Source organism: Odocoileus virginianus, chromosome 27 (genome assembly GCF_023699985.2).
Source record: "Odocoileus virginianus isolate 20LAN1187 ecotype Illinois chromosome 27, Ovbor_1.2, whole genome shotgun sequence".
NCBI classification, from domain to species: Eukaryota; Metazoa; Chordata; class Mammalia; order Artiodactyla; family Cervidae; genus Odocoileus; species Odocoileus virginianus.
In genome coordinates, this window is record NC_069700.1 from 14,587,857 (window position 1) to 14,615,042 (window position 27,186).

Genomic DNA, 27,186 nt, shown 5'->3' on the forward strand with positions numbered 1-27,186 from the left:
TAAGATAAAATTCCTCTTTAGAGGAATTTATGTCAAGAATAAGGATGAATGATAAACTAAGAACAGAGATCTAGAAGTGTTTTGGAAATGATTGATTGGTGTTTCAAAGGTAAAGTGTTAGTATGTAGTTGCTGCTATTTGAAAGTATAATTTGACTAATTTCAGGAAAAATGTGCAATAAATGATAAATGTTTCAGCATAATAACAAAGCTTGTAATAAACATAATAAATATAATTCATTACAGTTACCTATTAGGTATAATTTAAGATTTAACCTTGCTCTGTTTTGGTAGACTTAAGTTACTAGGATAATACATCCTCATATTGAATAAAGCTTGTCAACAGGGAAAAAAAAACAACAAACCACAACCTAAAAGTTGAGAATTATGTTTTATTTGGTGGATAAAAGTGAGGACTTAATGCTGCCTCTCAGATAGTTCTGAGGGATTGCTCTGTAGAGGTAAAAGAGAAGCCAGGATATGTAGGAGCTTTTCTACAAAGACCAGGTAATTAGAACCTCATTACTGTTAATGAAAGGAAACCAGATATCTCAAGTTAATGAATTTAGCACTTTTCAAAGTATGGGAAGATGCCAGAGTCTGGTCTTATTGAAGTCATTCCTTTGATATGAACCTTGGTCATCTAGAGTCAGTATTCTGTTCCTTCCCATCCTGGGTCCCCTCAAGGGGCACCGCTGGGGGTGGTTTGGTGGTTTGTTGGTTTGGTGGCTTGGTGCCTGCAGTATCCTTTGTTTACTGTTAAGGCAGGTAAAATTGTTTGTTCACAAGGTCAAGGTGATGGGGAGCCATTTGAAAATAAGACAATCATACTATTATTTGGAGTTACAAAAATCTATCTCAATCATACAAATCAGTGTTTACCAAGGTTAGTTTCTCATAAGGTGAGTTTAAAGAAGGCTTTCTCAACTCTGGCAATATTGATATTTGGGGCTGGATAATTATTTGTTGAGGAGGGCTGTCCTGTGCATTGTATGATGTTCAGCAGCATCTCCAATGTCTACCCCTAGGTGACAACAGCACACACCCATCTGTGGCAATTGGGAGTCTCCAGACACTGCCAAATGTGCCCTTGTGGGTTAAATGACCTCTGTTGAAAAGCATTTTTCTGATGTTTCATCCTGATTTTATGATGGGATTTTTATGACAAATTCTGCGATAATATAACTCTCTAAAAGAGTCACATTTAACAGTAAAATCATAAAGATGCTGAAATGTCTTATTGCAGTGAAACCAATTTACTTTTATTTAATTGAATATTTCCCAAATATTTTGACTACAAAATCATCAGTATCTCAGTAATTGCTATTGTAAATTTCTGCATTTTGTTACAAAACATACTGGAAAATCATGGTGAAATTGAATGTTTACACAAGAACTTAATTCATTTAGAAGAGCAGTTGTTTTGCTGGATACCCCAGCTGTGGTCCCTGCATACAGCCAACATTAACCACTATCTGAGTGAAGAAGCTTTTGAGATGCCTCAACTCTATCTACCACTTGTCCTCAACCTGCATGAAAGACCATAAGCAAGAACCATCAGAAATAAGAAACTGATTGTAGTTGTTGGAAAGCCACTAAATTGCAGGGGGTGGGGGGTGGTGGCAGTTTGCAACAATAGATAATCAGAACTATTTATATTGTCTTTTATGAAAGATTCAAGGAATATTCTTAGCATTATTCAGTATATCTTGAAATTAGTCCTGTGTAGAGAGGTTACTGCTTGAGATTAGTTATTTGACCTATCTTACTTCATAATGGGCTTCTCTGGTGGTTAAAGTGGTAAAGAATCTGCTTGCCAGTGCAGGAGACATGGGTTTGATCCCTGAGTGGGAAAGATCTCCTATAGAAGGAAATGACAACCCTGTCCAGTATTCTTACCTGAGAAATCCCATGAACAGAAGAACTTGAGGGGATACAGGCCATGGGAAAACAAAAGAGTCAGACAGGACTTAACAACTAAATCATATCAACAACAATTTCTTGATACCTTAGTAGAACTAGATATAACTAGAAGCTGCTTGCCATTGCTGCCTTGTAGAGCTTCATCAACAGAAGAGAACATGCAACAATCAGGAACTATCATAAACCACGACAAATCATATTCCTTAAATTTGGTAATAAAGTAAATATTTTATCACAATCATATTGGTGCAGTCTCAGCAAGCCAGAAATGTGGTCAGTAGTCTAATTCAAAACTTTTTCATGTTCGATGATTTATGCATAAGTCTATATAACTTCTTAACAATCACATACAATTTGGTCCAAAGAACAAGCATATTTTTCATCCTAAATCTAGAAGTTTGCTCTGAAATAACCCTTTCAAAAAATAAGACTTAAAGATGTAAACTTGTAATTTGGGTTTATAATGAAAGTAAAACAGTTTTAACATCATTTTTTTTTACTCTGCTAAAATGTGTCAGCCTAAAGGGAGAATATATATAATTCTTTCATTACATTACAAAGATTTTTTTTGGTTTATGTTTGGGATGATGAAGTTTCCTATGCTTGGGATGACACTGAAGTCAACTACAAGAAAAGACTTTCTGAGGTTTTTCTTTTATTTTTTTATGAGGACAAACTCATGACATTTTCACAAAGCCTTTGGTCTTAACCCAGGAAATCTGGATGCTTAGGATAAAGGCAGAGAAAATGAACAAGAGTATGCTAAAGGTGGGCTGCTATTATTAAATGCAAATATATTCATTAAGGAATTGGCCAAATAGGAAGTTATATTCCATTTTTAATGAGTTTTTAAAACACACAAATATTCTGCAGGTGTGCGGTTATAATTTAATTAACCTTTAAAGGAAGCAGTGGTTCTCAGTGGATAGGGGCCTGGATGATAAGATGTTATCTAGATCTAAGTTTTCACCTTTTATTTTACATACATGTTATATACAATTTTTAAATCCATCAAAAGCTGCCTTATTTCTACTTTCATACCCTTGACTTTTTCGCAGTCAAAGCTCCGATGGCACCATTTTTATGGAACTTTTATTTTGAGTTGTATTGCTAGGAAAACTTCATATGATGGAAATTTTTAACAATATATATTTTCTGAAAACTTTAAAACACTGATTAGAAATTAAAACATATTTTGCAGGTAATATGTGAGATATACAGTGAGACTATGACAGTTATCCGAGTAGTATCAGGACAGGCACACATACACATCTATGGCTCACCCCTAACTACAGTGAGTAAAAATGACTTACTGAATTTCTAAAGTGAAAATATTCAGGTAACACTGATAAAAATCTACCCATTGGTGTGTATGTTATAGAATTCTGTTTAGAGCACTAAAAAAACTGACTTCACTCTTTTACTCATCATTGTTTGAGTCATCAGGTACTTGAAAAGTAAAAATTATTACTAATTTCACTAACAGTTGCTTAGAATCTACAAAACCTACCAAGAAATTTGATTGACCACTTTTAACTATCTGATTTGCTCATGTGTAAACAAAAATTTTAAAGTTTCTGCACACAAATAAGATACAGATCTGGACAAGAAAATACAATAAATTTCATTAGCCCTCCATATCTGGGGATGTAGAACCTGCACATAAGGAGGGCAATGCTATTTAGTCACTAAGTCGTGTCCAACTCTTTGTGACCCCCATGGACTGCAGCACACCAGGCTTCTCTGCCCTTCACCATGTCCTGGAGTTTGCTCAAACTCATGTTCATTGAGTTGGTGATGCCATCCAACCATCTCAAGCTCCATTGTCCTCTTCTTCCCCTGCCTTCAATTGAATCATATGAATTCTACTTCATTTTTTAAACTTCATTTATGTACATAGGAGTTTGAAAAACTTAGTTATTTCATAGGCTTATCTTAAAAAAATGTTCTTAAATGATAAAATATGTGTTCATATATTCTTGATGTGACCTGAATGGGAAAGCTTTATTTAAACCAAACTTGAAAGCCTCCTCATTTTCATAGCTGTATCCAATATATGCCTCCTTGATTTTCTATTTATCCAAATAAACATTATCATTCTTGTCAAGTACAGCTGAAAGTAAAGTCAAGCTCTTATTCTGCAGTTATTAAAAGAAATTTATAGCTTATACTCATTTTCTTTCTCTATGAAGTGAACACCCCTTCCTGGAATAAACACCCTATCTTTCATCTATTAAGCTAATTTATAAGATATGAATACATAATTGCCTATAAAAAGTAGAACATTCAAATCCTATGTCACCTATGGTGGTAATAATAATATTGCTTCTCTCAAGTGGTCAACATATAACCTTTTTTTTAATCTACAAAAATTCTCTTTCATTCTACTAATGATGTAGAGTTGTCAAGTGTAAAAACTAAATGAAGATGTTATGACATATACAATACTCAAATCAGTATAAGAATTCTTAGTGACCAAAATGGCAGACAAGCCAAAGACTAATTTGAAGAAGAAATAAAATTACTAGCTTTTCATCCTTGTCTACATAACTCATTAAGACATATTTAAACAAATGCATTGTTTTATAACATAATTTAAAATCATTCTCAAATTCTCTTTGGCAGTGGCAATGTTTCCTTAATGGCTCCAAAGTGTTTACAACATGCTATTTCTCTCTCTCTCTCTTTGGGAACCCAGTTACCCTGGGATTTTCCCTTGAAGTAATGTGTTTATCAATTTGCCTTCAAGGTCACATCTGCATCTCCTCATCAAACTCACCATCACCTGCATACTAAGTTCAGAGGGTACAGGTATGGTTATAGGAGGCAAAAAGAAATATTAATAGCATGACAAAAAAAACTAGGGTTCCTGTGCCAGTTCTATCAATAACTACATATGTTCACATTTTCTTCATGTGTAAAATGAGATATTGGTTAGATTGACTCTATGGGTCCTCTGATCTCAAATACTATAATTTAGACAAATGACAGATTGTTCAGAAGTTGCCCTTCAGGATGATTAGTCTTCCTGATGGATAAACAGATTGAAATTAAAATGGACATAACCAGGAGAAAATGGAAGAGAAGCTATTATAAATATTCAGGTCAAGATAACCTAGAGAGAGGAGAAAAGAAAATGTTATGGATGTTAGAGAAACAGGGTAATTGTAACACACCAATTGGCTGAGTGTGTATCAAGATAGACAGAAGAAAAGGAAATAGACACAACCCTGAGACCGTAAGTGTAGGTGACTGAGAACATATTTAAGAGAAAAGATGGGTAGTTAAAGACTTTTTAAAAATAATTCATCATATCTTGGTTGAAGACATTTAGGTTGAAATGTCTAACAAGTTGATGGCAGCTCTGAAGAGAGTCAGGGAAAGAGAGAGTTTGGATCATCTTCACGGATATGACAAAGTCATGACACTGAATGTGACAGCCAACGGGAAGAATGCCACTGGCAGTGTTGAATGCCAAAACAAATGTTTGACATTTCAAAGGACTCAGGGAGTTATTTTGATTCAGAGATTAAAAAAATCACTGGTGGCTATTAAGGGAAAACCAAATAAAACAAACTGTGCTAAGTTGCTTCAGTCATGTCCATCTCTTTGTGACGCTATAGGCTGTAGCCTGCCAGGCTCTTCTGTCCATGGGATTTTCCAGGCAAGAACACTGGAGTGGGTTGCCACTTCTTTCTCCAAAACAAACTGAAATACTTCTATTTTCTTATTGATCATGTTCTTTTAGAAAATTTCTACATTTTCATTACAGTCAAGTATAATGTCATTTATCATAGATGTTTCATAGGTGTTTGAAATACATACACACATATTACTCCTACTCTTATGTCTTTATTAATTTCCCCTCTCATTTTCTTAGTATATGCTTTATATTTTGGATCCTATTATTAAATGCACAAAGGCTGTTGATAGCTTTGTCTCCATTATAGATTGCCCACAACAAGATCACATAGCCCTTTGCATTAACAATTTTTGCTTTACATTTAAACTTGCCTAAGGGCTTCCCTGGTGGCTTATTCAGTAAAGAATCCACCTGCAAAGCAGGAAATTGCCAGCAATGTAGGAGACCTGGGTTCAATCCATGGGTTGGGAAGTTCCCCTGGAGAAGGAAATGGCAACCCACTCAGTATTCTGGCTTGGGAAATCCCAAGGACAGAGGAACCCGGTGGTCCCCAGTCCTTGGGGACACAATGAGTCAGACATGACTTAGCAACTAAACCACCGCCATTAGCAAATTTACTACTCCAGCAAATTTTTTTCATCTTATTTTTGTGGATTAAACAGAAGTGTAATTAAAGAATTATCAGGTTATGATAAAAGAATGAGTTTGGGATTCACATGTACTTACATCTATATTTAAAACAGATAACCAACAAGGACCTACTGTATAGCACGGGAAATGCTATCCAATAATTTTAAATAATTTGCTTGATGTGGTGTTTTGAACTTTAACTTTGCTTAGCTATTTCATTTTAGATCTTAACATTAGGTTTCTCATCACTGGAGCTACTGACATTTTGGATGGCATTCCATTTTGCTTTGGGGGCTTTGTGGTGTGTTCTGGGATAATAGTAGCGTCTCTGGTCTCTACCCAGTAGATGCCAGGAGCATTGCCATCTTCAGTTACGACAATCAGAAATGCCTTCAGGCACAGGTGAATGTCCTCTACGGGGAGAGGCCAAAACCTACCCCTAAATCTGTGTCATTTGAAAGCAACTGTTTCAGATGTATCACTTATTTTGTTTTGGAAATACCACCTATTGGGATTTGCTACTTTTAGAGAAATTGAGTCATATTTTCTTTAATGAGTAAACGTCCTATAATGCATTTGATGTTTGATTCTATTCTGGTCGCTATATTTTTTGTTGCTTATGTTTCCTTTGTTTTCTATCTTTTGTTAAATGGAAAATACATTGTGTGTGTTCCTGTGTATTTTTATGTGTGTGTGTGTGTGCTTGATATTTCCTTTTTACTGAGAAACTAAAGGATTTATAGTCTGTTCTCATATCTCATATGTAACAAATATACTAGTATATACCTACCTATCATCTATCTATTTACATAACTGTATATAGATGGGTTTCTTTTTCTTGGGTTGTTTTGATCACTGCTTCCTTTACAGTATTATAACCTCCATCCATAGTTCTTCAGGCACTCTGTCTATCAGATCTAATGCTTTGAATCTATTTGTCATTTCCCCTGTATAATCATAAGGGATTTGATTTAGGTTATACCTGAGTGGGCTGGTGGTTTCCCCTATGTTCTTTAAGTCTGAATTTTGCAATAAGGAGCTCATGACCTGAGCCACTGTCAGCTCCTGGTCTTGTTTTTTGCTGATCATATTGAGCTTCTCCATCTTTGGTTGCAAAGAATATAATCAATCTGATTTCGTATTGACCATCAAGTGATGTCCGTATGTAGAGTCATCTCTTGTGTTGTTGAAGGAGGATGTTTGCAAGTGAGTACAAAGTATGTCTATATAGGTAGACATACTTTATATTGTTATATAAATACATGTGTATATATAAATATATACATACACACGAGTATATTTATATATATGTGTGTGTGTGTGTATATATATATATATATATTTATTTATTTCTGTTGATCAATAGAGCATCCCATCAAGTAATTAATTCTTATTTATGTTTCAACCCCAAGTGATAAAAAGGGTTTTGCAAACAATTGTCACTTTAGTTAATCACTAAATATCAAAGCCTATATTACACTAGTAAGACATGTTGCATTTAGTGAATAAATAAGAAAAAAAGATGGATGGACATGTGACAGCTAAGATACTGTAAACAAATTTTAATAGAAAAATGTAATGAAAGATGATGGGAATGCAGACTAGAACTGGAGGATATTATCTCCTGTGGAGAATCAACCATATTTCCAAATCTGAATTCTTTCTATATATTGGAAAGGATGAACAGTGAAAAAAGGCAGGAGAGATAGCTCATCAACACATCTATGGCTCTATGAGTTATTACAATATCAAAATTCTTCTCTTGAGATCGTCACAGATTGAGTTTCCAAGCACCTTGACTTCCCTTGAAGGCTTCCGCCTCATCTTAGGGACTCCTACTCTCTCACCACAATGGAATGATTAAAGAAATGAAACATATCAGATTAGGGAGCCTTAAGGACCCTGGTCTACTGCTGCAGCTTCCTGTTCTGTTTGATGGTACTCAGTCTAATGATAAAATTTAAAATTATCCCTGGAAGAAGATAAGGCTGAGTCCCATTTCCTATTAGACAGTCTTTCCTTTTCCCTCTGACTCTCACTTGAAGTATGTATGCTTCAGATCCACTTGCCTGTAGACAGGAATACACACAACAATATCTAAATATGAAGAATCTTTTGCAAGGTAATAATCTGCCCCGCATAATGTTAGCATACAGCCAAATATTTGATGCTTTTACTTGAAAAAATGAAATCTCAAGGAGAAAATCTCTGAAATCTTTAGGCACATCATCCTTGGATCTGGCATTATTTTATACTAGGCATTAAAACTTGTCCAAAGGTATAGATGATTCAAAACACCTATATGATAAGAAACTCATAGAATAAGCTAACACAACTCATGAATCTAGATCAGAAGATGTGAATATCCTGTAAGTGCAGAAAAAGAAAAAGAAACATGGAATTACAGGGGAAATTTCCATTTCCAAATGCTTCCAGTATTGCTTTCTTATTTAAGGAGCAAATGCCCTCAAGACACTGTTGACAAATCAAGAACTTGTATTCTGGAGTTATTTAGAGAAGCTGATGATTTGCAAAGCCCTAGTAAAGAGACAAGCATTGAACTTATGGGGAAAAAATATATGTCTTAATACAAATGAAGTTAATGTAAATAACAGAATGTAATCAAATCACTGCTTTTGTTTATCCTGCAAACAATGTAATTCAAGAAAGCCCCATTATGATCCATCTTTTCTCCAATGCACTCTTTACATTTTCTGATATTTTATATCAAAAACAATACAGGCAACTCTACTCAATACATTGTAATAGTCTACATGGGAAAGGAATCTAAGAAAGAGTGGATATATGTATATGGATAACTGATTCACTTTGTCATACACCTGAAACACAACATTGTAAATCAGCTATACTACAACAAAAATGAAAACAAAACAGAAAACCCAAACAAACAAAAACAACACATATCCTGTCTGATTTTCTTTTGAAGAGGAGAAATGGATTTATGTAGAGATAAGCACACTCAACATAGTGGGCCATCTCGAAAGGTGCTGTGTTATGTGATCAGTTGCTCAGTCATGTCCGATTCTTTGCAGTCCCAAGGACTGTAGCCAGCCAGGCTCCTCTATCAGTGGACTATTCCAGGAAAGAATACTGGATTGGGTTGCTAATTCCTACTCCAGGGAATCTTACCGATTCATGATGAAACCCACATCTCTATGTCTCTGTGTTGGTAGATAGGTTCTTTACCACTAACACCACCTGAGAAGTCCCCCCAGAAGGTGAGAGGCCCTGAAATATGGGCTGGTTAGTTTTTACGGTCTGGGTAATTTCATAGGCTAAAGAGTGGGAGTATTATTCCAACTATTTTTGAGAGGGGGCAGATTTCTAGGAATTGGGCCACTGTCCACTTTTGACCTTTTATGGTTGGCCTCAGAACTCTCGTGGCATTGGTGGGTGTGTTATTTAGCTTGCTAACGCACTACAATGAGCATACCCCAGGTTCAATTTCTTATCGGATCTTTTGAAATTTTTCAGTCCATAACACTATGCCTGTAGTCATTTCCAAATTAAAGACCATCACTACATATATAAGTGAAAACATACAGAACAAATACAGCGAAACAAAAACAAATTCACAGATACAGAGAACAAATTAGTGGTTGCCAGAGGGGAGGGTGTGGGGATATGAGCAAAACAGGTGAAAGGGACTTGGGGTACAAATTTCAAATATTATTTATTTCTGTTATAAAATAAATAAGTCACAGAGATGTAATATAGAGTGCAGGGAATATAGCCAAAGTTATTATACTGTAATAACTTTGTATGGATCACAGCTTAAAAATATCTAATTATTATATTATGCATCTTAAACTAATTTTATAAGTCAACTATACTTCAATCAAAAATAATAATGATGAAAAGACAATTCATTACTAAGTTGAAATGTCCTTGTGATCTATTTATTCTGATGATTTTAACCATCTAAATTTCTTTAGCTGTTTAATATTCCATACTACATCCAGAGAACTTTCAAGTCATGTGAAGTATTTTAAATATTTCTGTGTCATTAAGGAAAAAAGAAAAAAATATTATTCCAATATTAAAAATAGATAAACAAAAGAAAATATAAAGAGCATATAAGCTCTGTTTCTAATTAGGGATGAAATCCAACCTGATGTTACTTAGTATCAGAGGCTCTTAGAAAGGATGGCAAATATATCTGTTAGTTTTAGGAACTAAAAATATCATGGAGAACTGAACATTATTTGAGCTATTTATTCAGCTACTTGACAGAAATCAATCATCAAGTTTAATCCTAAACTCTCAGCCCCAAAATGACAATGAATGAATATTTGTCAATAGAAACAGACAAGTTCATTCTTAGTGAACCTCTTGATTGCTCTAATGTAATGGCAAGTTTTGATAACGAGGAAGATGTGCAAAAGAGCACATACAAAAATTAAGGTGGATAGGCAGTGACACATGAGAAAGAAAGATAAGACAGTTTTGATTTTTTATGTAAAATATGCCTTTTTGCATTATTTCAGCCCACTGCAGTACTCTTGCCTAGAAAATCCCATGGACGGAGGAGCCTGGTGGTCTGCAGTCCATGGGGTCGCTAGGAGTCAGACACGACTGAGTGACTTCACTTTCACTTTTCGCTTTCATGCATTGGAGAAGGAAATGGCAACCCACTCCAGCGTTCTTGCCTGGAGAATCCCAGGGACGGGGGAGCCTGGTGGGCTGCCGTCTATGGGGTCGCACAGAGTTGGACACGACTGAAGCGACTTAGCAGCAGCAGCAGCAGTTTGCATTATTTAGCTATTGCAGTATCCCTTTAACAGAAAATATAGGGCTGTGAAGCAGCGTGAAAACACACAAGAAATTTTACAGAGAAACATGGACCTCTTTGGAATCAAATGATCAGTTGGCTTCCACTGAATAAACCACTTAGGCTTTTTAAATTACCTTTTTCCTGGCTATCTACAAAAGGTGCAGCACCTTTAAATTTTAAGATTAAGTTTTCAATTCGTAGGGCAGATTTTCCTATTATTAAGTTTCCAGGAGAGGAGGGGAAATTGGGGCAGCATTAATTTCTGTACAAATGGCACTGCTCTCAACAACTCAGGCTTTCACTGTCCTGGGAAAAACAGATACCAAGCTTGAGAGTATGGGATTTTGACCCAGCTTTAAGTTTATAGAGTCTATATAGCATCATACTTGATTCATTTGATGCAAAATCAGTATTGCTTAACATAAGGCAGTTAGGAGGATAGTTTTTAAGTGACATTAGTCTTTGTTAAGATTTCTAAGTCCCCATAAGTGCACTTAGATAATTGCTAAAGCATACATACAGCAGGAGAAACTATAGAAAACATGAATGCAATAAAAAGAGATTATTTTCTTAATACAACTCACTTGTCAATTTACTCTGAGAGACATATGGTAAAATTGAAACTAAAGGTCACAGGCTGCTTGAGATGCATGAACTTCAAAATTAAAGAAAGTCATCAACAACTTGGCTTATATTCATTACAGTCATTTTATTCAGGAAATCTCTAAAAGGCAAGTGGAACTTTTGAGCCCATGAAAGATGAATTTTTGTCACCTTGACCCTAGAGTGGCCAAGTTAATAAGTCATAAGTTAATAACAGTTTGTGTAACCTTACCCTTAAGGAAAGTGAACATGACTGTTTAGAATTTTGTTTTACTGCATCATTTACCAGGGTTTGTGTGCGTGTGTGTTTGCCCTTGAAAACCACTGTGTCACTTCCCCAGTGTGAACTCCCTAAAGTTAGGGGTGACTTTTGTGTTCATTGTAGAAGAGAGGGCAACGTATGTTACAGGATTCATGTTCTAGCCCTCTTCACATCCCTCCTGATTCCTCTTGAAGTGATAAACCTTTCAGCATCTAGCTTGACTAATTACTTCTTCTATATCCTTGACATTTAAACTCGCCATCCCACTGTTTCTCAATCTGTAAACTGGGGATGAAAAATATAACTTTACATACATGTTAAAATCAAAAGTTTTACATGAAAATGCACAGAGAAAATACCACAGAGATATATCCTTTTAGAAAGGACAAAACAGAATGTGTAAAAATCAAGAAAAAAATGAGGAAAATGCATTGAGAGTATAACAGGAACTGAAAATCTTACTTACTCATCCTTATTCTATATTTCTTAGTATTTAGTGTGTAAGTTTTGAAATCTTGACTTCAGCCAGCAATTTTGAATGAGAAAAAATACTCTTTGATAATACATGAGACACCTAAGTGAAAGATAATGCTATATTCAAGAAACTGCAGAGAAATAAAGGTAAATGTTACAATAAATGACTGCTATAATTTTATAGTTCCTCTAACCCAAACTAGTCTCCAGATCTCACCATCATTATCTCTCTCATTTCCTTTTGGTCTAATTAATCAAAATCCTTCCTAGACGTTCATTTCTGGCCAGTATGTCTTCCTGAATATGAATAAGAAATAGAATACCATTCAATGTTTGAAATTATGGGGGTAAGCTCAATGACGGAAATAGATGACTGGCAAAAGGGAAGGGAATGCCTGATTAAATATATTCGTGAAGATGTCAAAGCCTTATAAAGCCAGTATCTGGGGAAGAGAAAGCTATAGGACAAGAGCTTCCTGGTGAAGTGTGTTTCTTGAAACCATCACCACCATGGACAGCAAAGGTTCGTCGCAGAAAGGTATGTACAGCAGCTCGTGGAGTTGGGTTTTATCGATGCTCCAATGGGGGTATTAATTTGAAATTCGAGGAAATATTCTCTTAGGTTTCAGGATTACAGAGTTTAGAAGAAGTAGCTAATCCTGCTCTAGAAGTCAATTGTATAGGGGCACAATAGGACAGTGGTTCTTGAATGGAGGAATGTCTTCCAGAGACATTTGGTTAATGTCTGGAGATGGTTTTGGTTGTCTCAATATGGGGCAGGGGTGCTACTGGTACCCAGGGGGCAGAGATCAGAGATGTTGCTAAGCATACTATAAGGCACAAGTCAGCCCTCAGAACAAGTACTTATCCAGCTCAGGATGCCAATCATGTCAAAGTTGAGAAACCTTGGACCAGAATAAGACCACAAGTGTCTGAGTCCAATTCATCGCAACTCCAGAAGGTAGAAACAAACATTTTCTAGTTACCAGGATTCTTACGTGGTGTGGCTAAGATGAATCAGTCTGATGAAACTTTTAACTCTTAATACAGACAGGGACAGCAGAGCTGTCTCCTACAATACTTTGTTGACTGGGTTTAAGCCAAATGACATCTTAGAAGAAGAGACAGGCTAGTAACAATAATCGCCTTTACTTTCTTGGTTGACATTTGTAAGGAAAAGAAATTGCAGATAACTAATGAGAACTTACTGTATAGCATGGACAAATCTACTCAGTGCTCTCTGGTGATCTAAATGGCAAGCAAATCCAAAAAAGAGGGTATATATGTATATGTATAGCTAATTCACTTTGCTATACAGCAGAAACTAGCATAATATTCTAAAGCAATTTTTCCAATAAAAATTAATTTCACAAAAGAAATTGTAAGACAAAAAAATTAATTACAAAATTTATTTTATGAAACAACAAAAACATTTCTTTTTCATCTCATCTTAGGCTGTGAAAAAAATGCTTCAGATGATAAAGGTTCAGATAAATGCAGTCAGAGTTAAAGAATATCTATCCAGTTATGAATTTCCTAGAACCAATATTCCAATTTCTCTATCTGTAAAGTACTTTTTATTTATACTTGTAGATAAAACATTTAATCAGCTGTGTTACATGGCTGTAAAGTACCTAAAAATCTCTTTGGAAATATGTCTTTGAAAAATTAAAAAAGCTGTTATATGAATTATCTCACAATATTGATATTTTTATTTTGCAACTAAAAGGTTCATTCTATACTACATTCTATACTAGATAATCTTTTAGATATTTTCAGGTGTTGAGGGTTAGGTATTTTTTCCACCCTAAATCTTTAGCCCTTGCCTCGTTTTGTCTTAAACACTTCCAATTACATTTAATCAAGATTCCAGAGGAAAGGAGTTTTTTGATAAACACATTCTTACATTCTTTATTTTATGTGGAGCAATTTGAACTTAAACATGATTTTAATCATTGCCTTTTTCCTTTTGAAAGTGTAAGTTACTGATATGTTAGTGGTTCATATCAGTCCATATGCTGAGATAGTTAATTGGTGACTACATTGTCTCTGCTAATTGTAAAGGACTTTAAAAATGAATGTTTATAGACAGAGCAGAACGAGTGAATAAAATCAACTTTCTAGGGTCACTGCTGTCATGCATAGACAAAATATTTTTCTCTACTAGTAACAGCAATGACCACTGCAAGCACGGGGTCATCACAGCTACTGATGTGATCCCTGTTACATACATGCAAACCAAGAGCCCAGCTGCCTGTGTGTTTTGACATGAGAAAGTGAAAAGATGACAGTGTGGTCCCCAGTTACCTCCACCTGCTAAACATGGGACTTGGGGTAAAATCACTTGCTCTAAGTCATTGTTTATTGATAGAATTTGATGATAATAATGGAGATCATTGGAAAGAGCCCTGATGCTGTGAAAAATTGAAGGCAATATAAGAAGTGAGTGGGAAAGGATGAGATGGTTAAATAGCATCACTGACTCAAGAGACATGAATTTGAGCAAACTCCAGGATATATTGAATGAAGGGGAGCCTAGAGTGCTGCAGTCTGTGAGGTGACAAAGAGACTGGACTTAGCCACACACAACAACAATAACACAGTGAAGGCCAAGGCTATCTCAGAGGATTATCATGAAACACAAATTTTACAGAGTTCTAAAAGCTTTTAGCAAAGTATCAAGGAAGTGGATGGGGTTATTAAGTTGAGTGAGCAGATCCAAGACGCAGTATCCTTTTTCTCTTAGTATTCTCTTTGTATTCTCTTTGTATTCAATAATAGGGTTCAAGCAGTCATGTGTTTCTTCTTACCCACCGTGATGGTAAACCATACAGATCATCTGTGCTGTTCTTGCCATTTCAGTGTCTAAAATGCAAGCATTAGTCAGTGTACAGTGAAAAAATTACAAACTCCTACAAGCTGCTGAGAATCTGTAGAGAATCCCAAGATATTAAACTATCATAGGAGAATGACCTAAACACTCTGACTCACATTAATTTAAATTCCAAATGTTTGCAGAACACAGGAGCACTTCTGGGAGCAATACAAAAATGCAGGGGGTAACCTACTTCTGCAACTATATATCTGTGCAAATATCATCATCCATCTAAATTTACACAGTGGAAGGTGTTGCTTCTTCCCCACCCCAGCTGCTACAGCACCAAATCCTGCTCAGGGCAACAGGGAGAGATGAGGCCTCCCTGGACAGGATGGCTTTTGCTGACCTTGGGCTAATACATCATCTGAGTGACTCATGTTTTTATTTAAGCAGGGTCCCGCCTGCTCCTGCTGCTGGTGGTGTCAAATCTACTCTTGTGCCAGGGTGTGGTCTCCACTCCCGTCTGTCCCAATGGGGCTGGCAACTGCCAGGTGTCCCTTCGAGACCTGTTTGACCGGGCAGTCATGGTGTCCCACTACATCCATAACCTCTCCTCGGAAATGTTCAACGAATTTGTAAGTACTGTATTTCTTGCTTATTTCCAGAAGAAACCTTTGTGTAAGTGACTGGGCTATACCATCCTTTAAACAAGAAGGCTGCATCAGCCAAACTTCAAAGAATGCATTTTCTAGGTCAAATAAGACATTAGTTCATAAGATGTGGTAACTGAAGAAAAGATATATCATGAAATCTCAAAGATTCTTAAAGAGTGAAATACCTGTTTCAATTTCCTTTTATTTGTTAAACTTCCAAAATAAATTTAAAACACCTGTATTTGTCAGCTTGGACTCTCATAGCAGAATACCATAGACTCAGTGGATTAAACAACAGAATTTTATTTCCTCGCACTTCTGGGGGCTGGAGGTCCTGGATCAGGGTGCCAGCAAGGTCAGTTTCTGGTAAGGGCTCTGTCTACCCAGGCTGGCTTCTCCCTGTGTCTCACAGGGTTGGGGGCAGGGAAGAGAAACAGGAAAGGCACAGAGATAAAAGAGAAAACTCTCTGGTGCTTCTCTTCATAAAGACTCTAAATATATTGGATCAGTATTCCACCCTACGAGCTCATTTAACTTTAATTAATCTTCATAATCTTCTGGGCTTCCCTTGTGGCTCAGCTGGTAAAGAATCCGCCTGCAATGTGGGAGATTTGGGTTCTATCCCTGGGTTGGGAAGATCCCCTGGAGAAGGGAAAGGCTACCTGCTTCAGTATTCTGGGCTGGAGAATTCCATGGACTATACAGACTCTACAGACTCTACAGACTATACAGAGTGGGACACAAATGAGCGATTTTCACTTTCATTTTCAATCTTCATAAGGGCTTCCTAGGTGGCGCTAGCGGGGAAGAACCTGCCTGCTAATGCAGAAGACATAAAAGATGCAGGTGCAATCCCTGGGTCAGGAAGATCCCCTGGAGGAGGGCATGACAACCCACTCCAGTATTCTTGTCTGGAGAATCTCCATGGACAGAGGAACCTAGAGGGCTACAGTCCACAGGGTCCCAAATAGTGGTACACAACTGAAGCGAGGTAGCTTGCACACAGTCTGCATAAAGGCCCTTTTCCAAGCACAGTACCTTGGAGATTTTTGCTTCAACTCGTGAACTGGGGGGAGACACATTCAGTTCGTAACAGTACCTGACATAATGCACTCTTCGGTAGGGTTGGGAAAAAGAAGCATCTTGATTTTCTGGTCCTTCAGTGTCCCTCTGGGCGTTCTTCACCCAGCACACAGTAAATAGCCAATAAATGGGAACTGTACTTCAGTGAACTGGGTGGATGGAACACATTAGACAGAGCTGAATTCCTGTAATGAAAACAAATAATGATAGTTTTTTAAATGCTACAAATTACTGTTCTAACATGTGCAATATATGGATTTAGAACTACAATAGAATGGTTGGTTTATAATTGGAAACAAAATTATTCTCTTTCTGATGAAATTACTTTGAAAGTTGTATACTCTTTTATGTCAACCAAGGAGCCCACAGTAGACAACTGATAAAAAATGGTCCTCAATGTTTCTATTAAATTCATATAGTTCTTTTTATTCACTAGTTTTCCTTTCATCTTCCATTTTGACTGTCATCTTTTTTTCCAGATCTTCAAAGTAATCTCTTCAAATGTTCACAACTTTTGCTAAAGATTAGGCTTTCTCTATCAATGTGTTAGCTAGTTATTTCTACTCTCCTTCTCAGTCCATTGCTTACTATTTCTAAAGATTTTATGCCATGTTTTTCTGACTTACCATTTTCTTGTCATCAATGACACTGTATTCTGCGTCTGTGATGCATACTAAGCTTAGGTTTGTGGATTCATATTAGTCAAATAAAAGTTATAATTATGTCTTCTTTTAAGGGAGTGTATTGGTTCCAACCCAAAGTAAACAAAAGATTAAATGTCTATATAGGTATCATACATATGCACTCTATTTGGTTCAAATACTAAAAAAGATGATACTTAATAAAGCAGTTAATATTTCATATTGGGGTTATTTTTAGTGTTTGCTATCCAAACAGTAACTATGGGAAGGATGAAATGAGACAAGGGAAAAAAAAGAAGGAAAGAGGTTGGAATTTAGATGAAAGGCAACTGTTTTCAGAGATAATGGGAAGAAAAAGTAGGAAAAAGAATTACTTTCAATTTTTATGTGACTCATTAAAAAAATTATTAATCTATCAAACGTGTTAATATTCTGCTAAAGGTTCATTTATTGATTGCCGAAAGAACCCTAACGAATTGAATTTGCTTGATCGCTTCCAGGATAAACGGTATGCCCAGGGCAAAGGGTTCATTACCATGGCTCTCAACAGCTGCCATACCTCCTCCCTCCCTACCCCTGAAGACAAAGAACAAGCCCAACAGACCCACGTGAGTCTTCTACCCGGGTTTTCACCAGAACAAGTGACAGTGCCCTGGTGTTACCAGGCTTCAGGTTATTAGAGGTAATGGTAACTGGACATGCAGAGAAAGGTGGAGAAACAGTAAATAATCAAAGAGGAATTACATTATGCAGTTGATGAAATATGAGTAAAATCAAGGGATGCCTATAAAGATCTGTAGCCGCAAAATAAATAACAGATCTATAAACTGTCCATGCAGACAACATAAGTTCAACCAATGCATTAGATCCAGGATTGCAGCCATTATACTGTATGAAAACATGAAGTAAATGGAACATCCGTGTATAAAATACAGATTTAAAAAATTCATGGATATGTAAGAAACACAACCCCAGTGTTGAGTATTCCCTGTTACTAGTGACTCCTCCATGGGAGTCACTCCTTCACTGCACCACTTGAGCCACCAATTCTGCCTTTCAAGGCTCACCTGATTCTTCTACTTCTCTGACATCTACCTCATTCTTGACTGACTCCTCTGTCACCTCTTATTTTTAATTATAAATCTCCCCTCAAAATGGGTCCTAAAAAATATTATGTTTTGCTTCTCATGGATGTGATGATTGCCTCTGTTCTGATGACCACATCATCTACTGATAAACCTCAATCGTGTATCCCAGCTCCAAATTTTTATCATTATAATCTCTCCTTTCTGATTTCCTGAGCTAACCACAGTTCTAACATTATTTAAAATATTTCTACATGCATCTCCCCTTAAGTACAATCTGTTCTCTTGCTTTGTTAGTGATACCAGCATTGTTTTCATCTGCTAATCTCCTTAATAACGAGGATGATAAAATGAAGGAAGAAGGTCAAGAAGAACAAGGAGGAGGACTTTTTAAAATGAGTTTAAAATAAATTTAAAATTTATTGAGAGGTATTACCTTACCAAACAATTTATAAAGTGCTTTGTTTTCATTACTATGTTTAATCCTCACAAAAATTCCTGTAGCACAGTGTCTGTTATTACACTTCCTGAAATATGGAAACCAAGACTCAGAAAAATTGTGGAATTTGTACCAGTCACACAGGTAGTGAGCAGTGAGTCTGGATTTCAACCAACTCAGAGCTCTCAGTTTTCATTTTTAAGCTACAACACCCCCAGGAAAACTATGCTGCCACTCACCCTAGAGTCTGAATTTCATTTCAGCTCCTTACTCTCACATCCCATCATGTTTCTATTATAATGTCTATTTGATTCTTCTCTGCTGTTCATTTCCTGTACCATCAAAGTAGTTCATGGCCATCAAGAAATCAAGCATTTTAATTAGAGATGCTCAGCCTCTGGGAGTTTCATGTCCAGTCCTGGTAGGGGGGCAAAATCTTCCATTGTGAATCCCACTGATGCTGTTGCTAAAGACAACACTGTGTCATTTTCTGCCCTTACACATGTCAACAAAATAGACTGCTCTGATAGCTGCATGAGGGCTGATGTTGGGATGGATTGAGGAAAGTGTGGTTAGCAATGTCATATCTTCTTTATATCCTCTTTGTTCTAATATCATAAAAGGAACTACCAATCAAAAACTAAAAATACATTAATGAATACTTAAATTCATTAATATGAATGAATCATTGGGTGAAAATGGGGTAGGCACAGGTAGATTCCTTCTTTCCTGGGTCAGGTACTTCAGGCACATACTGAGTTCCAACAAAATACGTAGATTCCTCTCCCCAGACAAGCAAAGCATTCAAATATAAAAGAACTCACTGAGTGGATGGTAGAACTTCAGAGGGAAAAAGAAAATTCTTTATGTTATAAATTAGAACTCATCAGAAACATTGGTTACTAAAATAAGTCAGATTTTTAAGTATTTTAGCCAAGTATAAGCCGATAGCTTACATTTTATAATTTTGCAACCTTTACCACCTTCAAAAAATTTTCAGTACATATAGGAAAAACCAGGAGTTTTTTAGGTCAGTCACTCTGAGCAAAAATCACATGTTACCAAATCCACTGAATTATGCTTATTTTAATGAGATTCTTTCCTGTGGTTGTTTAGCATGAAGTCCTTATGAGCTTGATTCTTGGGTTGCTGCGCTCCTGGAATGACCCTCTGTATCACCTAGTCACGGAGGTGCGGGGTATGAAAGGAGCCCCAGATGCTATCCTATCGAGGGCCATAGAGATTGAGGAAGAAAACAAACGACTTCTGGAAGGCATGGAGATGATCTTTGGCCAGGTGAGCAGCCTCATGAAGGCTTCCTTGCTATTCTCATGAATGAGAGAGGTGATTTCTGTAATGAGGAATGAGTTTTGAACGATCTCAGTGTAGAAGAACACAATTCAGGTCTTCTTTTTCTAGACTGCTATTACATATAGCAAGAACGTGTTCACTCATAGTGATAGATTCTATTGTCAGTGAATGAGAATTCCACAGCAATTTTTGACAGGTATAGTCTTTCTTGAATTGCACAGTTCCACCAAAATCTTGCCCCTTTCTGGGTACAGATGGCTGAAATATTTTCAAGGATAAGAGAACTAGAGAATAAAATTTGCAAGATAAATATTTTTTTCAAAATATCCCAAGATATCCTCTACTGAAATTCAGCTTGTATTCTTTCTCTGTTCTACTCAAACCATAGGATGAGAGTGAGAAGAAAGAAAAGAGAAAGTCAAAACCAAACTAATACTTGAGTTCTGCTTTTAGTTTTTATTAGAAAATTACTAGCAGATATCTGATGACACTGGCTCCAAAATCCAAGTGTAGAGACTTTCATGTATCTTCCCCAATTTTTAATTTGATAATTAGAAAGAACAAAGATGAGCAAATACTACTAAAACTCATAATAACTCATTATCCTTTGGATGCTTAGGTTCTTCCTGGAGCCAAAGAGACTGAGCCCTACCCTGTGTGGTCCGGACTCCCTTCCCTGCAAACCAAGGATGAAGATGCGCGTCATTCTGCTTTTTATAACCTGCTCCACTGCCTGCGCAGGGATTCAAGCAAGATTGACACTTACCTTAAGCTCCTGAATTGCAGAATCATCTACAACAACAACTGCTAAGCCCACATTCATCCTATCCATTTCTGAGATGGTTCTTAATGATCCATTTCCTGGCCTACTTCTCTGAGCTTTATAGTTTTTTTTAATGCATGCTTGGTTCCAATGGGTTTCATCTTCAATAAAAACAGACTGTAGAGATGTCAAAATCTAAGACGGCAATTTTGTCAGTGTTTCTTATCTTCATTTAATAGACAATCAAATGAAAATCCTTCCTTATGATTGAGAGAAAGAAGTTCCAATTAAAATTTGTCACAAATAGCAGAAACTGACATTACAAAGAAGACCATTAACAACTTACTTTAGAATCACAGAAAATTATTCTGGGTCAAATTGTTAGAATTAAAGAATTAGATAATCATTCATTCTGTTGGTCATGCTACCAAGAAGACTGAATTCTCAGGATTGTTTTACGAATGTCAACCAACTTTCAACTAGTGTGCTCAAAGAGCATGAGGTTTACTGAACCGTCTAAAGATTGTTATAATGCAGTCTTAGCCCTTTTGGGCTGCTATAACAAAATATCACAGACTTAAAAACATTTAAAAACAATGGAAATGGATTTCCACTGCATGGTCAGGCAGGTCCCTCTTCTGGTCACACACTTCTTACTGCATCCTCATGTCGGGGAAGGGCTGGAGAACTCCGTGTGTCTCTTATATATGAAAGCAGTCATCTCATCCAGGAGACTCCATCCTTCACCACCTCCATAACTTCATCACCACCCAAAGGTCCCACCTATGAAACACCATCACCATGGGAGTCAGGATTTCAACATATGAAATTTCTGGGGGACACAAATGTTGGGACCAGAGCAGATACAAACATGAACTGGCTCCATCCTCCTCCAGTGGCTGTCTTCACCCACACTCCACTGCATCCTCATTTTCTGCATCATCTTGCAACCATTCCATACATTCTATCACTACGAGTTTAACAAGTCCAGGTCAGTTAAGTGTCAACTCCATCTCGTATTCAAACTATTTAATGTTTCTCTCTCCCCTACTGAGGCCCTGGGGGACCTACCAGGGAAGGCAGATATGTCCATTTCTGCAAAGTTCCTTCTCTCCCTCTCTAGATCTTCATTCCTTGGGCCATGTTGGAAGTAGGCAAGGGGTGATAAGATGGGAAAGTTCTGACATCACTGACTTATGTCGCGCTGATATAGCCTTCTCATGGTTAAGAGAGACTGATCTGCAATTCCCCCCTGATTGACAAACATCTGACTTGTGGGGCACCCTTGTGATTTTCTAGGACATTCATAAGTTACAGATACTCGTCAGCATAGTTTCTTTTTTAACCTGCGGAAATGTTCTAGCACCCACAACTCCCCACCTACAGTATTCTCCACAGCCTCTCTGTTTCCTTCACTCTGCAAACACCCAACTGGAGAAAATTAATTGGCTTAAGGTCAGCTGCCTACTAGCTGACCCACCAGAAACCCATGTATCATCAACACTCCAAACAACTGAATGGCAGAAATACTGGTGTGCATTTGATCCCCTCTTGGGGTCTCTGGACAATTCTCTGCCTGGTCACATAGACACAGAGTAGACCAGGAAGCTGGACTCATAAACAAACTGGGGAGTGAAATACCATTCTTTCCTTTTAGACTGTCTTTGTCAATAATCAAATATCCCTATTAGGCCCCTGAATTATGAAACCCTCCAAATAGACTAAGCCTCTATAAGAGACTGGAGAGAAGTGACTGGATTAGGGTTGCTCAGCTTGTTCAGCTGCTTCCAGATAACCTGCAGTGGGGGCTGAACTCTCCTGAAGAAGGCAGTGATGTTGCTGGGCTGGTTTTGTAGCATAATTTGGGCTTTAGCAAGGATTCCTAGACAACAGACAATGGGAAATATTCCATCCAATATCCTGGTAGAAATGAAATAAAAAGGTAGATGGGAAGGTGGATGAAGATGAAAGAAAGACAAGAAAGAGAGAAAGTGAGTGAAAATTTGTGAAGGATGAAATGCTATTAGAACACTCTATTTGGTGAACTCTCAAATACATATGGACTTCCCAGGTGGCGCTAGCAGTAAAGAACCTGCCTGCCAGTGCAAGAGACATAAGAGAAGAGAAATGGGTTGTCACTGGGTTGGGAAGATCCCCTGGAGAAGGGCATAGAAACCCACCCCAGTATTATTGCCTGGTGAATTCCACAGGACAGAGGAACTTGGCAGGCTCTACAGTCCATAGGTTCGCAAAGAGTTGGACATGATGCAGACACATAAGATTCCAGTCTTATAATCTAAGAGCAAATATCATCTCATTATTGTTGTTGTTCAGTCACTAAGTCATGTCCCTGCAGCACACCAGGACCCTCTGTCCTCCACTACTTCCCAGACTTTGCTCAAATTCATGTCCATTCAGTCATGTCCATGAGATGGTTAGATAGCATTAACCATCTCATCCTCTGCCACCCTCTTCCTCTTTTGCCTTCAATCTCTCCAAGCCTTTCCAATGAATTGGCTCTTTGTATCAGGTGGACAAATTATTTGAGTTTCAGCATCAGTTTTTCCAATGAAAATTGAAGGTTGACTTCCTTTAGGATTGACTGGTTTGATCTCCTTGCAGACAAGAGGACTCTTGGGAGTCCTCTCCAGTCCTACAATTCAAAAGCATCAATTGTTTGATGCTCAGCTTTCTTTGTGATCCAACTCTCACACCATACTTGACTACTGGAAAAATCATAGCTATGACTATACAGCATCTCATATTCTCCTTTTCCTTCCCTTTTCTCTTCTCTTTTTCTGAAATTTTCCTTTGTTTAGGAATATTCTTTTGTTGCTACTTATTGAGTGTGATGATTCTACAAGTGAACAAAACTTGGCAACTCTTCAGCTCATAATTCAAGGGAATTTTCTTCTGTTATGCAAAGACATCTTTCACATGTACAAGAACACTTTCCAGCAAAACCAACCTCTTCCCTCATAGCCAGAGTTATTTTTGCCTGTTTTGCTCATACCTCTAGCTATGATGACCCCAGCCTTACAGAACATGACAGAATACTCTGCCCCAAAACAATCTGTCAGTCTCTCCTTTGGCTCCAGAATGCATGCAAAAAGTCATTATTCTAGGATTTTCACCTTTTCTTTTAAAAGGCAGAAGACCATGAAAAAACATGTTATCACTCCCTACCTAAGTTATTGATTGCCTGAAACATCTAATACAATTGTATTACCTGCTTAACTTTCTTTCCTTCAATGACTATATATTTCCAAACAAGATTGTTGTTGTTCAGTCACTCAGTTGTGTCCCACTCTTTGCAACTCCATGGACTGAAGCACGCCAGGTTTCCTGTCCTTTACCATCTTCTGGAACTTGCTCAAACTCATGTCCATTGATGCCATCCAACCATCTTGTTCTTTGTCGTTGGATGATATTTATTAGAGGGGAATTTGGCAATAAGGGGGCAATGCAACAGTAGGAGATATATACTCACCACTAGCCCACACACATCATCTTCCATTTGTCTCTTATAAAGTTTACTCGAAGCATAATTTAGGACTTTAGATCAACAGAGATGCTGACATTGCAAGGCCCCTCCCTGCTTGACCATGACATATAAACTGAATACTGTAGATTCCAAACAATATTGAGCAGAGCCATATGTGTTCTGTAGAATCAGCAAGGGGTAGCTGAAAAGAGAATATTTGGGAAGGATGTAGCTCTAAAAAAATTCCATTTTCCACAAATTGGTTCACAAGTTGTGGAACAACAGAGAATCACATAAACATGCAAATTACTATATTATATGGTAGAGCAAAGGAAGAATAACAGGTGAAACAAGGTGCTAGAGTGGATTAAAACACAGCTAGGAGCTATCTGGATGTGAGAACAAGGATTTTTTTTGAGTAACAAACAGTGATGGCTTTATGATGGAGTTTTGAAAGGCAGATGGGATATTGATATGCAAAAATAGGAAGATAACATATCTGTCAACTCATTTAGGATTCTCTTATGAAGTAAATATTTCATACATCCTGGACCAAGGGAATTGAGATCTTAATGCATATAGTATTGTAAGTTACCAGTGGATAATCAAGCTTAACCAAAAGACAATAAATGTTTATTTATTTAACAGACATGTAACGTTTCTCATGATTATTCTCCCAGAATGTGCTATATAGTTTACTGTGGGATTAGAATGGAGAAAATCTTGTAAGGATAGTTTATGCATTGTGGAAGATCACTTATGACAATTTGGGAAATTTGTATTTATCTTAAAACACAATAGAAAACCAGGACATTTTAGTGCAAGAGAATTGCATGTCCAGAATTAGAAAGGAGATATCTTAACCTGTATTGAGAAGTTGTGGATGTTGGGACTTATAGAGAAAAAGAAGCAGTCCAGAAGCAGCTTGGAATATTATGACACTAAAAGAAAATCGAAGATGGCTCTGCCAAGCAAAAAGAAGCAAAGAATGTGAAAGATACAGGAAAAGAAATAGGCCTTGACCACACAGGTGGAATGAGGTAGACATAAGAGTCAAAAAGGTACTAGAAAACATGGGACTAGATGAGTAAGTAAATGACCGAAAAGTCAGAGAAAAGGAAAGAGATAAATTAAGGTTTTGTCCACAAGCATCATTTTCCTGTATTTCATTGACTTTGTACCAGAAAACATTTAAAAAAAAGTTACGTTACTGCAGCAAATCACAGAAATAAGTACACTCAAGAGCCTCTGCTAGACTTTATCAAATACCAGAACCAAAGCATCACTACTCAGTGATAACAAGCAGTCAGTCTCTGGTCACTTTCGACACTTAAATAAGTCATATATTGTAAAGTATAGAGGATGAATGGAAATAAAGTAAAAACAATCCATTCCTTTACAGAGACAACCTGAGCCAAATCCTAAACAAAACGTAAGTAATGCTCTCCTTAAACACGTGTCCACTTCCTCCAAAAGTTTTTCATTCCTTTTGCCCAAATCCACCCTTGTTTACTATCCCTGCATTGTTTTACTCTGAGCAGAAGTTCAGCTAATCTAAAAGATGGAGTCATACTACTAAAATATGGAGTCTAAGCTCTGGTAGCATAATAGAGGAGTCCCACAGACCTTCATTAATGACAGTGAACTTTTTGTAGCCAGTGGTGTTCAAAATAGAATCCCAGCAACAATACAAATGACACAGCAATGGAAGAGCACCACAGACCAATTTTAAGCAACAAAAGCTGCTTTTAATGGGAAAATATTGATGACTTCACCACCACCACTCCCCCCCCCCCCCAACCATAGTTCTACCTTTGTCTGAGAGAAAGATTCCTGGAAAAAGAAGGCTAGGAGCTCAAACTCCTTCCAGGAAGCCAACTGGGGAGCCCAGCCATGGAAATTCAATTTGGGTCTAGAGTCCTTTATATGAGGATATCGTGACTCCCACCCCTCAAATGGGTGGCTTTGGAAACAGTAGTTACAATTGTGATTTTGAAGAAATACTAAATATAGATATTCTTCTATTTACTGCCTTTAAATTTTATAAATAGGTAATTGTGAGATTTCATATGTAAAACTGCCTTATTCAGAGGATTATTTTACGCTGGTTAGAAAATAAATGACCCTTAAACAGATTTGGCCAAAACGTTGTCAGCACTTCATTGTAATGGCACTCTGCAAATACTCCAAAGCTGTGTTCTTAATAAAACAAGAAAGGTGCCACATTCACATAAGTATAATGAGTTGAAAAGTGAAAATTTTTAATCAACCAATTTTACCATTCTTACTATAAAAACCAAAACTGTACTGGATGTGGGGGGCATTTGCTTCGGTTTTATGCTGGTTTATCCTATTGGATTGACAATCACTTGACCAACTGGTTTTACTTTGTGTTGACTATTGTTGTTGCCTATGTTACTTAATGAACTTCCCTGGGGGCTCAGGCAGTAAAAGAATCTGCCTGCAATAAAGGAGACCCTGGTTCAATCCCTGGGTCAGGTAGACCCACTGGAAAAGGGAATGTTAACCACTCCATTATTCTTGCCTGGAGAATCCCATGGACAGAGCCTGGCAGGCTAT

At 37.2% G+C, this 27,186-nt stretch overlaps 1 protein-coding gene across 1 annotated transcript in view; it reads left to right on the plus strand.

The window, feature by feature from the left end:
• Window positions 1–21,321, plus strand: part of LOC110141820 (prolactin) — a 279,309-nt gene extending 257,988 nt beyond the window's left edge. The window contains exons 3-6 of the mRNA XM_070456925.1: window positions 15,601–15,782; window positions 18,025–18,132; window positions 20,165–20,344; window positions 20,979–21,321. Of these exons, the coding sequence (XP_070313026.1) occupies window positions 15,732–15,782; window positions 18,025–18,132; window positions 20,165–20,344; window positions 20,979–21,170 (531 nt within the window). The 5' untranslated portion in view covers window positions 15,601–15,731 and the 3' untranslated portion in view covers window positions 21,171–21,321. The remainder of the gene's footprint in view (window positions 1–15,600; window positions 15,783–18,024; window positions 18,133–20,164; window positions 20,345–20,978) is intronic.
• Window positions 21,322–27,186: the final 5,865 nt, after the last annotated feature.